The sequence below is a fragment of the Xiphophorus maculatus genome, chromosome 1, assembly GCF_002775205.1.
Source record: "Xiphophorus maculatus strain JP 163 A chromosome 1, X_maculatus-5.0-male, whole genome shotgun sequence".
NCBI classification, from domain to species: domain Eukaryota; kingdom Metazoa; phylum Chordata; class Actinopteri; order Cyprinodontiformes; family Poeciliidae; genus Xiphophorus; species Xiphophorus maculatus.
In genome coordinates this window covers 9291698-9309362 of record NC_036443.1, presented here as the reverse complement: position 1 = coordinate 9309362, position 17665 = coordinate 9291698, and the positions used below count along the sequence as shown (strand labels likewise).

The 17665-nt window shown below is 38.0% G+C and overlaps 1 protein-coding gene across 3 annotated transcripts in view; it reads right to left on the bottom strand.

Annotated features, from left to right (window-relative positions):
• The window catches only part of mgll (monoglyceride lipase), a 39386-nt gene that overhangs the window by 20232 nt on the left and 1489 nt on the right, over window positions 1-17665 (bottom strand). For 2 of the 3 annotated variants that reach the window (XM_023329142.1, XM_023329146.1), the window contains 3 exons: window positions 16392-16530; window positions 4779-4885; window positions 537-673 (listed from right to left, as the gene is read on the bottom strand). In XM_023329142.1, coding sequence (XP_023184910.1) covers window positions 537-673; window positions 4779-4885; window positions 16392-16530 — 383 coding nt within the window. Of the gene's footprint in view, window positions 1-536; window positions 674-4778; window positions 4886-16391; window positions 16911-17665 lie in introns of those variants that run through there. The other variant, XM_005814652.2, reaches the window with a different exon arrangement.

Genomic DNA, 17665 nt, shown 5'->3' with positions numbered 1-17665 from the left:
TGTTACTCTGAAGCAGCTGCAGCTGTGCGGAATATGTGTCACTGTGTGAAAAGTGACATGCAGTTTACTGAAAAAGGTAAAGCTAACAAACCTTCCCTGAGCTGTTGGCATCTGCCCTTTACACATCAATTAGACACGTGGTGCTCCAATCCAGCCAAAAACAAACAAAACAGGAGCTTAAAGTGAGGAAAGTATTGGCACAGGCATGGTCTTCTTTAATAGTTTGGTGGTTCTGGCAGAATGTTGGGACGTGTATGAAACTAGCTCAGCTCTGTTTACGGTTAAACCATATTTTTGATTTCAGAGAATTATAACAGCATGTGGTTTGGCTTCACAGAAAGACTAAATTATAAAGATCTTACTTTAATGTCCAAGAAACTATTCAGTTCACGCCACACCAGATGGTTTTAAAATCTAAAACATTCAAAAAGACCTGAAAAGAGCAACTAATAATTCAAAAGCAAACATAGAAGTAACATCCGCAATCAATGAAAAATCACTGAAAGCACTGAAACGGGTGTTGGGAAGTGTCCTACCATGGAGTGGCCCACAATAAAGACGGGAAGATCCGGATGCCGGGACTTCATGAGGTCAATGTGCTGCAGGGAATCCCTGATGTAAATCTGAAAGTCCCTGATGTTCATCCTCTCTCCTTCACTCTGACCATGGCCAACTGCAAGACGAGACAGTGACAGATTAGTCAATATGAATGGTATTATTTAAAGACCTTTAATGCAAAAACATCAAGGCTTTGGTGGATATTTAACAAATGGCTTTGCTCTAAGATTTTAATTGGCTTTTTAGGAACTCTCTCTCTCTGTTCCAGTGTAATCCTTCTGCTTTGTTTTAGACAAAAGAGGACTGAAATGATGGATTGTTAAAAGATGTAAAGAATGAATGAAAAAACATTGAGGGGAAGCCAAACGGATGAGAATGAGGAAAATTGTGGCTAAGATGATGAGGTCATTAGAAGAGAGAGGACAGGCTAAGTAGCCAAATAAGGCAAAATGAGCTGGGAAAGAGAATAAAGTCTGGTTGAAATAGAAAACTGCCCTGGAGGAGAATCTGATGAGAGAGGGATGCAAAGTGGGCGAACAAAAAAGAATTGAAGGAATCAAACCAGTCATAAAAAGAAACATTAACTTATATTTACATTTTGTTAGCAGAGTACAGTGACATAATTTGTGTAGAAAGATGCACAGAAAAATCATCTGGTGACTGGAATCTGACAATCTTCAGCTGACCGGTGACCATCAGATCGGCAACTAAAAAAACCCCAAATCTTTACCAGTAAGTGAACACACATTACTAAGCTTGACTGCGTAATGATGAAATAAACATTTTCAGCTTAGTGGGAGAAGAAAAGTCAATGTAAGCTATTTTCAGTAACAAGGAGATGTTTAATTTAATGTTGGAGGAGCCCCAGAGATGTAAAAAGCTTTAAAAGAAAACTGCATTTTCTAAGACATGTTGTCTGAGGTTCATTAAGGTTGCAATAGGGCTTCAAGAGTTAAAAAAAAGAGCTGAGTACAGCAAAATATGTTTCTTTCCTTTGGGTTTTCCTGAAGCATGTTGTATTTAAAAACATTAGTTGCCTTTTGGAAATCTCAGACCCCAAATAAAGATCTATATATTTTAGGAATATACATGCAGTCTTATGTTGCAGTGCTACCCATAACACTGGGGAAAAAAGAGCCTAAAGACAATTTATTTTGTCTTTGAAATGAAAAAACAGTAAATCCTTTTTCTGGAGAAGGTTCTGTCACACACCCCATGTAACCTGGCATGTGTTCCTAATATCAAGGCAGGAAGGCTGGAAAAAATATTTTGAATGCTGTTATGTCTGCTGCATATATAGTTCTTAAAGAGAAATCATCAGATCAAAACATCTACAAAATTCAGAGACTGAAAATTGGAATTAAAATCCTGATCTGTGTATAAATCTAAGCACTTTACAAGACGATGCTGAAACAATGTTGATTGCCAACAGATGGAAAGTTTGTAAGATGGGAGAAACAATTAATCTCTGCAGGCTGTGAATGAAAGAGACCTAAAAGTTCTTTATATAGACAGAAATACCCATGAGAGAGTGTGGGGAAAAAAACTAACTCAATTGATGAACTCAGTTGGAAACTCCCTAAGGTGATGTGTGTTCCTGTGCATCTGTGTCTGCAGATGAAACAAAGTCTACAGGGACTCGCTCCAGTTCAGTATTTCTCGTTTAACGTCATACTTCAAAAGGTGTCACTGTGCATATGCTCAGAGTCATTCACCTCCTTTTATTGTGTTTGCCAGTGTTTCATTTCGGTTTCATTATTACTAAAGCAACTCTATCTCCGCCTTTTTTTTTTACTTTAAGAGAGTATGATAAGGAGGCCATGTGTTGATATTTAACGTGCAAATGATGCACTTTACTGACATCACAAAACAGAGATTTAATTTAAATTAATTTCCTCCTGATTTTTAAAGCAGTGTTTTTGTTCAGAAGAACAGTTTTAAAGTAATACATAAAAACCTAATACAAATTGTAGAACAGAAGAGCTGCATAACTTATAGCTGCTGGGAAGATCTGAGTTATAACCCACAGCACTGGTGCTGGGCACTGTTGGGACCTAGCATCCAGCAAAACAGCTGGTTACTCTGGATACTGAATGCAAGCTGGTATTCAGTATCCAGAGTATACTATGGATGCTATGGATCCATAGTACATGTACAAGGAGTTACACCAACATGTAACTCTTTATACATGTTGGTGTATAAGGAGTCACAATGATTACTTCCAGTCCTTCTGCTGCTTACACAACATATACAGATACTGCTCCCCTCCTGAAAACTGTTTGACATCCTGATATCTAAAGAAAGATAACAATACAATAAAAACAGTTTCAAAAAGGTACTTTTTACTCAATATTTTGAGAATATCTTAGAGAGACGTTAATACTGATCTTTGGCTACGTCTGTACTGTCAGATTAGTTGTAATGAACCCAGCCCAGATTTTAAATTTTCACTAGTTCCACATCCAATTTATAACATATCAGAGATTTTGAAAGTGTTTTTTATGTTAAATCTCAGGTAACAAAGGTAAAGCTAACAATAAAACAGTAGAGGCATGCTTTTATCCCCATCTTCATACCCAAAGATGGGAACTGCAAGTTGTTTGAACAAAAGACTCATGGCTACATTGTGGTAACTGGGACTTTAAATAACCCGAGAAGCTGCCATAGTTCTGCTTTTTGTCAAAGCTTTGGGCTGATGCGAAATTAGTCACTAACAGACTGTGTGAAATTTTAGACATACACTCACAGGCCACTTCATTAGGTGAACCTGCTCAGGTGTTTGTTAACTAAAATAGTGAATCAGCCAATCACAATCCACTTAGCCACTGAGATGTGATGAAGGTGACTTCCTGCAGCTCAAACCAAGCATGAGAATTGATCAGAAACTAGACTTTGAATGTGGCATGGCTGTCAACACTAGGCATGCAGGTGTGGGTATTTCAGAAACTGTTGATTTACTGGGAATCTTACAATTCATCATCTCTTGGATTTACAAATGATCCAAAAAAGAGAAAATATCCAATGAGCAGCAGATCTGTGCAGGAAAATGGATGGTAGAAACCAACTAAACAGTAAGTCAAATCACTAAAAACACAGTATGTCAAACCTTGAGGCAGATGGGCTACAGCAGCAGAAGACCACACAGGGTACCGCTCTTGTCAGCTAAAACGTGTAACTATAGTTACAATTCATACAGGCTCACCAAAATTGGAAGACAACAGATGGGCAAAATTCCGCCTTGTCCAATGAGTTTCTATTTCAGCTGCAACATTCAGATGGTCGGGTGAGAAATTAGTGTAAACAACGTGAAGGCATGAATCCATCCTGCCTTGTATCAGTTATTAATGCAGGTGGGGGATGGTGTAACGTTTTAAAGCACTATCTGAAAACTGCTGTTGGTCATGTCCATCCCTTTATGACCACAGATGTGGTGGAACAGGAGATTTGCGCTATAGATGTTCATATGACTAATCTGATGCAACTATATGATGTTGTCGTGCTGTTATGGACCACAATTTCTGAAGAATGTTTCAGCCTTCAAGAGGAATCTGTGACCCAAAACATTGCAACATTTCAGAGAGGCCCCACCCTCTGACAGCAAAGTGTGCCTGATAAAGTGCCTGGTGAATGAATGTACAGTATATCCAACCGCTGACGTAAAGCGGCGTTGTAAAGAAAACAAAGGATTAACCCACTGTTTCTCAATTCCCGTCTTCAGAGACTGCTGCCCTGCATATTTTAGATGCATCTCTGTTCCAGAACACCTGGCTCAAATTATTGCATGACCTCCTCTTCATGCCATAGCAGGCTGCAAAACTAGGTTCAATCACCCACTTATTCAAGTCAGGTGTGTGGCAGAAGGGAAACACTTTGCAGGGCAGTGGTTCCTAAGGACCGGAATTGAGAAACACTGGATTAACCGAAGGCCCAGAGAATAACAGATCTGTCTTGTTTTGAGCCAGTTCTTCGTCCTCTGATTGGTAGGGCTGGAGAGTGTTTTGAAAACGTATGTACAACAACATATTTCAGGAAGAAAAACAACGTCCATTGAAAGCTGCAAAGCAAAATCATTTTCTCAAACAAGATTAGTTAGCTTTAAAACAAATAATCTGTGTCAGCCAGAGCTGTATGCGACTACTGATAAACATGAGGGACACAGTGAGCGTGGGTGTAAATGTATGCATGGGCTTACAGTCCTGTGATGTGCGTTTGTCACTCACCGTGGTCATGAGCAAACACCAGCAGGGACCGCTCTTTCAGTCTCTGTGCAATTTCTTCATATGGCCCACTGTGCTCTCCTGCTCCATGAGCAATAAACACCAGAGCCCTGAGAGGAGATGAGAGGGAAAATGTTGATTTTTTCTTTTCTAGAACGGATCTGTGCGTGACTTCGTTTATACCCTTCCAATCTCTTGCATGCGGGGATAAACTGAAGTTTATATTCTGCATGGGAGTGGCATCCTTCCTTGATTTACTCATAATCAGGCTCTGCAATGACAAGTTTATGACTTGAAATAACCTCAGAATCTCCCCCTGACAGGCCGCGTGGATGAGCCGCGGAGGACCGAAACGGACTTGCAGGATGATGGAAGAAAATCATGAGCAACAGCAGAAAAAGACAAGCTGAGAATGAAGCAGACTGTGTGTTCAGAGATAACAGCTATCATCCATCTGTCAGTCTGCCTGCCTCTACACACCCCTGCCTGCCTGACTCAAAACACACACGTGACATGCCACCAAAACATGGCAAAGCGCATGAATTTAGCAAGAGCAGCAACCATATATTCTTGCAGCTCTTTCAAGACCGAAATACGAGAACATGAGCTTTAAATGCGGATTTTAGCAATCCCGTTTAGTGAAGCAGTTTAAAAAGTCTATTTTTACCTAAATGTTTTCAGTGAAGTTAACCTTACTGTAAAGTGCGGTACAAAAGTATTCAGACTACCTTTATATTGATCACACTTTACTGTATTTTGAGGCAATAGACAACACAAAATAATGAAACCAAATAACACAATTTTCCTTAATTTTACACAGGGAATTGGGATAATGTTTGCAAATAAATTCCCATCTGATTATTCGGGTGGGTAGCCATGTCTTAGTTTGCAGTTCTGTCGTATTGTTTAAGAACCTAAATCTGTAATTTTAAGTCTGACCTGTCTGCTATTGTATGTTTCTTGGTCTTCCTGGTGTTGTTTTTTCACTGATGTTCTGTAACATGATGGCCTACACAAATAGCTGGATTTATAGTAAGATTAAATGACACATAATAATCTATTTACTAATTAGATAGAAGAGAATTAAAGTGGGCTGAATACAAAAAAGAACAGTTCACATTCCAGTTTTTATTTTTTGGGTAAAAGGGATGTTATATTTTCCTTCTATCTCACCATTATGGACTATTTTTTGTTGGTTTAGCACAAATAATTTCACCAACGTACACTGCAGGTTGTAGCTGCACCTTAACCACGTCGCTTATAGTCTTTTCAGTTTGTAGACATTCTTTTTCTTTCTGAAAACAAATGAAGCAAAAATAATATATCAAGAGTTTAATTGTAGAGGGGAAAAAATCTTCACATTTTGGCAGTCTGAGGGGTGAGCGTTGAGCCTCTTTGAGATCAAGAGACAGTTTGAGAACTGGGGGCACCAGGCTCTGAACCCCACTGTGGACAGATGGGGTGACGGGAGTGGAAAACAGAAGTGGAAGAGTAGAGAGTTCAGGACAGAGGATAGAAATGGAGGAGGAAGATGATGAAGAAGTTTAAAAATTTGGAGCAAGTATCTTATGATTAGGATGGAATTGAATTGGGAAGATATGAGTGTCCAAAAGAAGAAACTGACAATCCTTAATAACATGAGCTTGAGACATATGGAGCCAGAATAGTTTCTTGGATTTCTTGTTGGCTTTTTCTTTCGATTGAGTGACAATAAAACACTGGAAGAAAGGTTGGATATTTACCTTTTTTATTGTTTCTACAAAACAATTATGAGCAGCCAAATTTATTTATTTTTTGACAAAAAATAACTTTTATGTCAAAGTGAAAAAAGAACATGTACATAAAATAAAAAATTACATAAATACTAACCCAATTAATTACAAGTTCTCTATAAGATTTAGGTCTGCACTTTAACTGTGCCACTAAAGAACATTTACCATCTACGATGTTGAATTCAAACAATTTCTGTGCAGCTATAGCTAGATACTTTGACTTTTTCATTGTGATCTCATCAGACAAATTAATTTTCTTCCACCTGACTTAGAGTCTCCCACTTGCCTTTTGGCAAATTCTAGTTTCATCCTCAATCTGAGTTTTCTTCAAAGCTTTGAATGGTGAAGAACCCGGGCAATAGATGTTGTCGTTAGTTTCTCCATTTCAGCTGCCTGATGTAGGCAGATTTACATATGTGGCATATTTCTTCCATTTCTTTAAGAAGGAATGTTTTTGTATCCATCCCCTGACACATACTTTTCAGTAACCTTTTCTCTAATTTACTTGGAGTGTTCTTTTGTCTTTATGCTGCAATGGTATCCAGGAATCCCAATTAACCAGTGAGACAGGTTTCTTTATATTGCAATCACTTGAGACAGCCGCAGCACTCAGCTGATGTCCATTTCACTCATTGTGAGACTGGACATATGTTTCATTAGGCCAATCACTTTAAAGGTGGTGAATAATGATGCAACCACCTATTTTACGTCACGTATTTTTATTTAAGTGTAGAAACCAGTTTTCACCTAAACATTAAAGGACATTTTTATAAAAAATGCCATATTTTTAAATGAAGATTATTTTTGCAAAATCAATAAGAAAGGTAAGACATCCAAGGAGATGAACACTTTTGTAAGGTGCTTCATCTGTACATATCTGTAGAAAAACAACCTATTCTGATTGGCTGCAGACTGACAGGCATGATATGTTATCAGTAACATTAGCTCACATTTCTCCTGCAGTCATCTCTTCATCTTCAACACCACATTCAATTTAGAAATGTTCTCAGTTTGTATCATACCTAAAGAACTGTTTAAAAGACTAAAACATTTTTTTATCAATGGCTATCCAGATTTTCTAACAGTCTTTTTCTTTTTCTAGTCGGTAATATTAAACTATTTTCCATCCTCTGAATCGAAAGGCTCCTAAACTAGTTTTTAACCAGTCTCATGTCAACGCATAACAGATAACATGACCGTAAATTTAGGGGTTTTGAAACACCGCCCTGCAAATGGGGAAAATACTGGATTTTTATTCCTAGAATGGGGCTTGTTAAGCCGACACTTGATTTTATCAAATGTTTTGCGTCTTCTATCAGTGCATACTAAGCAGGGGAAGCTGAGCGTTCCTTCTCTCAGAAGCATCAGTGGTGCTGAGAAGCCTGCAAGAGCTTCACTAATCAGCAGCAGACAATTAACCCAAATGCATTCAGCGACAGAGGAAGGAGGGGACAAAGTGAAACGAGGAGGGAGGAAAATGAGCGAAAGTGTTACGGGCGGGGTGGTGAGGAGGAGTAGAACAGTAGTGACTGTTCATCAGGGGTTCTGTGTCAGTCACAGCTCTTCCTCTCCTTTTTTTAGGCATCCATCGCTTGGGGCTAAGACTTCCTCTGCACTTGTAACGAGTGAACTTGAGTGTGAATCAGTGTCTTTGTGCGACCATAATGTTCTGCAACACACAACCAGAGGAGCTGCGGTATATTAGCGGGGGTAATTTGGCGTTGCTGTCAAGGCAACTGTAGTGAACAGCATGCTGCAGACTCCATTTCTTTTCAAGATGTTCTCCATCCATAATTTCACCACAAGGGTTTTTGATGCAATGGATGAGCTCACATTTTATTTCTGTCCTGTAACAAAACGTATGAAAACAACAAAATAAATTGTATTTTCAGTTTAAACGCTTTGAATAGTCGCATACTGGTTTCATTCAGTAACAAACTGCAGACAGCTAAGTGACATGACCAAGAAATCGTCAGTATGATGGCTCAGTCACACAAAGCCACCTCACTTTTATCAGGCCCTTTCCAAGCATCTGTTTTGCATTATTATTTGAACTGGATACTACGTTTTGGTACTATTATTTGGTACACCAGGTTCAATTTAGGGTGAAAGTTTGAGGTTCCAAAATATTTTTTTGCCACATTCCATCAACAAAATTAATATCAAACAAAGATACCATTAGTAAATAGAAATTAACAGTTTTCAAATGGTGACCAGCAGCCCAGCAGGTAATAGTCTCAGCTAAGGTCAGTATCTTTTAGTCAACAGTAAGAATAAGACAGGACTAAATAGCATCCAAGGTAGAGTTACAAATTTATTTGTGATAAAAAAAGACTAATGTTTAATTTTATGATTAAACAGACTATTTTGCAGATTATGGATTTAGGGACAGTTACATTTTCACATTGCCTTTTCCAGTAGCAAATGAAATCACCACTTGGAAACAGTTTTTTTAATAGGTTGGACATTTTACTCCGGTTGTCTTTGTCTGATATTAAAATCTGTTTGATGACGTAGAAAAGGAGCATATGCCAAAAAATGAAAAGGAAGAAATCTATATGGGTGAAAACACTTCTTGACAGCACAATAACATTATCATCAATTCAAATGAGCTTCACCTAAAGCGCACCATGTTTGCCCAAGGTTTGCATCATCACCTCCATAATTAATGCCTACTTAGATCTGTCCTGATTACGTAAAGCTGGAAAACTTTCAGATTTTCCTCCTTTTTCAAAGGATTCTCGCTTTTCATTGCCTCCTCTATCATGGGAACTGGAGATCTACTTCTCTCTCACACAGCTTCCGCTGCTGGAACAACGTGGCTTAGAACAAGTCCTATTAAACCACCCAGAGAGTGAGAGACAGGTTGTGGCTCCCACTGCTTTAACGCGGGGCTAGTCCAAACAGCCACAGGGTCTAAACAAAGCCAAAGCCCTAATCCACCTTATGTATAGCCTGTGGGGTGCAGCAAGGTTATAAGCTTTATAAAGCTCTCAATGGTCCCCAAATTATCCACCATCACTGGTGAACATTACTTAGAACAGGAACTTACCAGAATTTCAAACACCAGTCTGTACTATCTTTCTGCTCTCATGTTTTCACATTGCTGCTAGTAACAAGGTTTAACATGCTTAAAATGGCTCATCTTCATTTAGTTGTTTAATATTGAAGAACATTGAATTATTTTAATTTGTAATATTCATGAGTGTGACTTTAGAGTTAGTAATCTATGACTTTCTATTTTTCAGGGATTTAATTGTGACCTGATGCTGAGGCAACCCTTCAAAATGGGTAAGATCAGAAAACAAGCCATTCAGCCAAAGCACATGTATGTTCACTTCTATAAGCCCAGGAAATGGCTACAAGAAAATTACTCCCCCAAACTTCCTGGCTAAATGTAAACAGAAGGTCATGAGGCCCAAAGCAGAATTTAAGTTGCCTATTCGCAGATGTATCTATGGAACGTAAAATTGTTTGTGGAAAATCTGCCTATTTTCTGATTTTTTTCATGAAGCAAGTCTAAAATACTCAACAGAAAATGCAACTCAGGAAGCTGAAGTGCCTAGGTGCAATGCTACACACACGGTAGGCACACACTATTGGATGGTGCTTGCAAAGCAGCCAATCCAGGAGGACCATTGATTTTTCTTGACACTGATTGGCTGTAAAGCGAAGATCAGAAAGACTGCAGCTATTTAATTCTCCAGTAGTGCAAAGATGGTTTCTACTGTGTCAGTACACATTAAGGTATATTTGTTGTTTGAATTATTAAAACAGTGTTATAAGTTCCTTCAGATGGAGTGACAAGTTTATGCAGATTTAAGCTATAGTTTATTCCCTAACACCACCAGGGGACTGAATACTGGGGATCCACTATTTTGTCTAATCCTACTGTAAGTGCTTATTTGTTTACATAAACCCCTAATATAAAATTGTATCTGGATTGTTTGCTAAGTGTATGAATAAAAAAGCCAACAATAAAACAGAAGCTAAAGAAGAAACAGACTTCAAGATGTTTTGATTTATTTTTTTTTTGAAGGAAATTAAACACTAGAGAGAGTTTCTGTATGTCCATTTTATTTTACTCTTATTTCAAGTAAACTTGAATGTATTTCCACTGATAATGCTTTTCCTTTCTCCAGTATTCTGAAGTACAGTGCAAAAAGACTCGCAGAGACTCAACTGTAACTCAAGTGTCTTAATTCAATATAACTCAAAACCATTTAAGACACATTCAGGCTGAACTCCCAGGTGGCAGGAAGAGTTGATGCACTTGGAGCAAAAAATAAAATGGATGTGACAGATAAGAACTGCGCGACAGCTGCAAAATGATGCAGAGTTTGACAAGTAGAAAGTTAATGTGACAGACCAGTATGGAAAAGGATGCTGGAAACGGGGAAGTTATTATGTTTGTGTCAAAGTGTGCTGAGCAGAGACGGAAAAAAAAGACAAGAAACAGGAAATTGCTGCATGATGGAGAAAGACCGAGGCAGACAAGCTGTGACAGTAGGAAAGCTTAAACCGATGGAATAAAGAATGGTGCTACTTTTATATCTAAAATATTCCTTTGCACAGACAAGTTAGGTTTTTTTTTAGAAATAATTTATCAGAAAGTCATAAATAAAAAGGAACCTAATTGTGCAAAGAGCTGATCTTAAAATGAAAAGCTCAAAAACAACAAATTTCCACATGACATATATAACGATGGCAATTAAAACTACATAGTAAAATTCTATTGCAACATTTAATTTGGTCACCTTCCTAAAATAATAGCTAATTTTTTTTGGCAAAAAGTGGCTTATGCCATTAATTTACAAAGATGACAAAATAATCCTTTAAATGTCTTAACTCCTTGAAGTAAGATAGATGCTCAAAAACACAATTTATGGAAATTATGAAATCCCTTAGAAGCATCACCTGAACCCCATGCTACCACAGAAACCTCCACAAACTGCCCTCCATAAACTCCTTAGCAACTTGGCAAAGGAAAAGCATGGTTTTCTGATCCACTGCCAAGCCAAATGCCACACTGCACTTCTTGAATGTGAGGTTTGTGAACTAAACATTCCCAAAGACTCTGCAGCATCTCAGTACACATATAATATTATTGAACATCGTCAAAGACCTCCAGTATGATTTATAACTGGATTACTCATACCTCAGCCAAATTAAAAGACACTACCTAAAAACATACATCAGTTCCTAATATTTAAAGTGAGCTGCCACCTAAAGTCAATATCATAGATTATTCATTATAGCTCTGCCATAAATACCCCTGAGTGTTCATACAAAGAGAACCATTGTAATGAAAGTACTATCCACAGGCACAGGAGGAGAGTTTAAACCATCTGACATTGCTAAAATGCAAACAGAAAAGGAAACCCTGACCCCATCTGACATTTCACTGTAAGGAGCTATAGCTGTTTGCTGTATACAAAAAGAGCTAGTAAAGTACAGGTGCAGGTTTCAGGTATAGCTCCAAATCGGTCAGTGCGTTCATGTTTTTTGATGGTTAACCCAAGTCAAACATCTGCTAGGACCCTGTTAATGATTACAGTCCCTATGTCTGTCTTGTTACCTTTCACCTGTTTCTTGTTAAAATAAGACCATTTAGAAGCCTTTGACCTGATTTTTTGTTATGCTCACTTTGTGTGAAAATAAAGTAGCACCTTTTATAGCAGCTTCACAGTGGTGATCTGGTCTAACATAGTTTCCCTCTTAACATGAGCTACTTAGCAAATTTTGCAGTAAAACTAAAAATAGAATAAATAGTAATGTCTGGAAGATAACCTTGAATGCCGAGTTGATATTTTGCCCCAAACACTTCAGTTGTTGCTGTTTTGAGTAAGCAGTAAAATAAGTACTGTTGTACTGCTAAGATGTGTGACAGTAGTATCCACTAATTCACTGAAAGTGTAATTTAAAGTTTCTAAAGTATTTTTTTTCCAGATGACTTTTAATAAAACAGAGTAGTACATACAAACAAAAAAATTTCCATTAATATTTAGTTAATTCTTCATAATTATTTCCCTGTAAAATAATAAGCTACTAGAAAGGTAATTATATCTTCTATTTTTTCCCAGAATACAGAGATTTTGTAAAAAATTCTGGTTCTAAAATGGCAAAAAAAATAAATAAACAAATGCTCAGATATTATTCCTATATAAATTTGATGTATCATTCCAGTAGCACATTGTGCATTAAACTTTTTGTTTTAAACATTTGTATGCTAATTTGAGAATTTCATACCTGCTTATCTTTATGTTTGAGGTACATTAGCAATCTTTAAATACATTTAAATAAAAATGGTGCTGAGTGGTTGGCTTTTTCCCTTCTAATTATTTACTTATGATTTGCCTGTTGCATGTAGGCCTTTATCCTTTTACCGTTACAGTTTTTTTTTAAGATATTTATTTTCATGAACTATTCTTGCATTCGGTCATCTAATCCTCTAGTATATTCAAACAAAGGTCACCCTGCTTGGGCTTTCCCCTTTCAATCACTATGGGGTTTCATTTTAGCCTGAATGATTCATTTCTGCTTTTTAACACTTCAGTGCATTTAATATTTTGAGTAGCTGCAGAATTATTACTTTGCATTATACTCTGGTCGTAATGCAAACGGCATTGTGATACCTTGTAGAAATGAGAATGTAAAAGACCGACTTTAATAAGTCCCCTGGTGATGAATAATAAACGGCTTATTATGGCTACACTAATCACCTTCATGGTTTTTGTCTGAGTGCTTTGTTGTTCAAAAACCTAATGATTCTGATTAGCATTTAGATAACTGCTAAATTAATGTTAATTACCCCTTTTTTGTGAAAAACATAAATTGCTACAAGCAATTTCTTTGTAACCTTCTTTGGGTTCTGTTTATATCAAGAACAAAATCCTTAATCTTTTTACGTAGTGCAAATAAATTTCTACTATATCCAAAAATATATACCTTAAATGTATCTATATTATTGTTTTACAATTTGAAATATTTTTTCTTGCTGAAACTGAAGTTTTGTCTTCTTCATTTTCCTTGATCTAAATCTGTTTCTCGCTGAGCAAGAAGCAGATTCTACAGAGATGTAGAAACCTCTACATCGATAATATATTACAGTTACTGCATCTCATGATAATAATCTGACAGCAGTTGCACATGGTCACTGTAAGCCTGTGGCTCTATTACAAGAACCCTTCAGTCTGTGTCTTTTCTTTTTAAAGAGATAGGCTGCTTTTATCCAAACCACCTTAGGGTGAACAGATGCCAGTAAGTCTATCAGAAGCTGGGTTAGTGATTTAACCCTGACTTTCCAGTTGAAGACAATCCCTCCACCAAACTATTTTTAAACCCAACATTGTTGATTTATCATAAAAAAAAAATGCAGTTTAAAACTACAACTGTAATTCCACCATCACTACAGAGCTGCTGCAATTCTTCACCCAGTAAAACTGAAAAGCGCTTGTCTGTAATTACGACAGCCGCAAACTCAATGAAAAACTTTTAATAAGTCTGGGTAAAGAATGCAACCATCACATTAAAGTTTAATTGTGGCTTCTGTTGTTACACACTTTGGAATCATGCTTACTCAAAACTGTGGAGCTTGCGTCTAAAACTTAAACAGCTGATCTGCTTTAACCAACTCCAATGAATAACACTGTCACATGACTGATCTAAAATGTCGGTAAAGTCGTGAACACAACTCGATACAGCCCACAGGGGCTACTCAGTCTCCTTCTACTGTGCCTGCTTGCGGTTTTAGCAGGTTTACTGGTTGCTCTCCAGTGAGAAAGCGCCTACGTAGGCCATAAAAAGCTGCAGCTTTAAAACAGTTACAGCACAAGCGACTCTGCAGATATTCCGATGCTAAGCTGCTTCAGCTTTTTAGCACATGTGTAAGGGAAATTCATATCCATTAAAGGATGGATTTAGTGTGAGAGTGCTGTTGTTTAGATCCACAGGAGCATTGTGGGCAGTATTTGCCTCATCAGTCATAGTTACAGAAAAACAACGCCTCAGTGTTTGAAACTCATCTGCCTAAGCATATACACACAGGTATACAAGTAACCCCGTGTACAAACACAGAGTTAATCACGGATGACTTCTGTGTAAACACACGGATATACAGATGTGGCTGTAAACCGGGAATCTGCTCCACAGCTGAGTCAGAAAACAAACCGTGGTCTTTATGAAATGTGTGGGCCCATGTGTGAATTCCAGATGTTCTGTTTAGCGTGGCATCATTTTCTGGCATGCATGCAGCTTTGCGGCTGGTAGGAGAGGTTGACTTCTCAGAGATGGGAGTAATGCGTTGGGTTTCGTACACTGCCATAGACACACATGTGACAGGTGCGGAGGACTTTAAAAGCTAGAGACTGCATACCACAGGGGGCCCAACAACAAGAGGCTGAGGGAAGTATCAGCACTACAGTAAAGTACTGTTTTAATACTTCTGTGATTTGATGTCGCTTTGCCAAGGACAGAATGATGTTATTTATCCATCAGAATGGAGAATGAGTCAGGATTTCAGACATTTATGCTGTCTAATTGTGAACACTACATGTACAAAGTAGATTCTGTCCACAGGGGTTAAAAGCACACTTTAATTTCTAATATTTGTGACATGTACTTGGACTGGGAATTGTCTCCTGGGCTGATGGATGTCCTTTAATACTTGACTGTACTGAGGTAACAACAACACTCTTCAATGTTTATATTACTGAGGGAAAAATAATCGAGGTTAGCATTTTTGGCATCAGCAAGTTGTTTAAAGAAAAAAAAATAGGTAGAAAATTTTAAAAACTGTAATAAGCTATTTATTACAGTGTCTATATGACATGTGTAGACATGAAAGAAAGAAATATGTTTTTATGTATTTTATAGTATAATTCTTGTAGACAAATCAGTTCAAATCAGTTTTGTCAAGCCAAAGCTTCAAATGAACTCAAGATAGGAAACTGGCAATGAAACTCAAAACAGTGCATCTTTAATTCTTATTTTGAGCTGTGTTGCCCCCCTTCATGATGCTGCTATTACAATTCTATTAGCATTAGCTAACAAGCCGTTTTAAAAGCAGAGTTTGAACTGTCCAAATAAAAGAGTCTGTAGGCGATTGGCCTGGTTCTGTAAAAGCTAAATGCATAATAACACCAGAGACTATTTTACCTTACAGCCTGAGCCACACATTCAAATCCTGCTGTTTTTTAAACAGGGTCATAACCCAGTGTCAGTAATCATGTTGTCTATGCAGGGATTATCATAATTTATGAAGCACAATGAGTCGAAATAATCCAGATTTCCTATAGATTAGAGCAGTTTTTAGTCATTATTGACTCCTAATACTGACCTACTTTTATTGTTTAAAGCTCCATGATATCCAAACAGAAAACCTCCAATCAACGTGTATAACTCAACAAATAAAGGTTAACAGCCTATAAATGATTAAGACAGTTTTTCAGCACTGATGAAACAGTCTGACCAACTCTTGCCTGTTGGAAAGTTAAACCTTAATATAAAAAAAAAATTAAATAAAAGAGCTCAGACTAACTGGTGCACTAAACACGAGGTGCTGGGCAGCTGATGGTTTAGCCTTAATGGTTTTACACCCACACAAGCATGCGCAAGCAAGGTTTCAATAGACAACCCAACTGTCATCTGAACCGCAGTTCCCCATCTGTTAAACTTAAAGTCATGTGATTCCATGACGGGAAACAGCCATGTGCGCTGAATTACTTGTAACGTCACATCACAAGATCACACATTGAATTAAAGCAGATCAAACCGGTGGAGTGTTTTCCTGTTGATTTTGTCATGACTACGGATCACGTTTCGCCCACTCTGCTTTTTCACTGACCTTGGCGGACTTGCGGGCTCCCAGTAGCGGCAGAACAGGTGCAGTCCGTCGGCGTTGACGATGTGTCGCAGCTCGGTGTAGGGGACTCCCTGCGGGCTTCGCCGCGGAGCATCTCCCGGCTCCGGCATGGAGGGTCCGTCTGCAGAAAAGACACCGAGCAGCGATGACAGCACGTCGCCGCCGCCGTAGAGGTAGCAGCTGAAGGCAGCGACGAGCAGGCAGGCGGCGGTGGTCACGGCGTTCATCGTTTAGTATTTTTTTTTTTAAATATATATAAATAATGTATGTTGTTGTCCTTCGTCGCGCGAGGACCGTGTGATGTCACACGGTGTTTGTGGGTCAGTAAGGATCTAATGTGGAGCTGCGCGCGCTCATTACACACACACCAACCGACGCGCACGCACAGAGGCAATGTTGTCTTTGATGTTACGTCACAGGACCATATGGTGTGCTAACTACAAGCTCGCACTACCAGTTCTTTCTCTTTACACCTGCCCAGTTAGAAACAGGTTCATAGTCATATCACAACAGTGTGGTTCATTATTCATACAACACAGAAGACAAAGATCCGTAATATTCATGTATTTGTAATGCAATTACTCAATTGGATTATATTGCCATTATGTCCAATAATCAGTGGCTGGTTAAAAATAAACAAACAAACAAAAAAATATCTCGGGGCTGATATATTTCTCTTCCAAGTCCAGTATGGATTCCAATGAACAGTAGGAAACTGACTACAGTTCCGCAATTATATAACTTTCTTCATACAGCGAAATACCATGGAGCGTTAAATTAGCTAAACATAAAAGTTCTGTTCGTTAACTTGTGAAATATGCAGTATTTAATCATGAAATCAAGGTCAATAGTTAACACTGAATCAGACTGAAGATTATCAATTATTACACTAGACAAGGCCTTCCTACCATAAATAACAAAAACACACTGGTATGGGATGGAATAATTACATCAAAAGTAACCCAGAAATGAGAAGGACTACAGCTCCATAGGAACCAAAAACACCAAGCACCCCTCAGGATTTATTTATGAATGTCCATACAGCTGAGTCAGCAAACAGAACTTCAGCTTGTCCTTGTCCAACACCACATCAGAATCTGAACATCATTTCAAGCAAACATTATTGGAACAGAAACTCAAAAAGAGCAAAACCATTATTAACAATAATAAAAAAAAAAGAAATCTTAGCAACATTTACCCAGAGCAACATTAGCATTTTGCTAACAAGGGCAACAAAATGTTTAAAATAATCCACG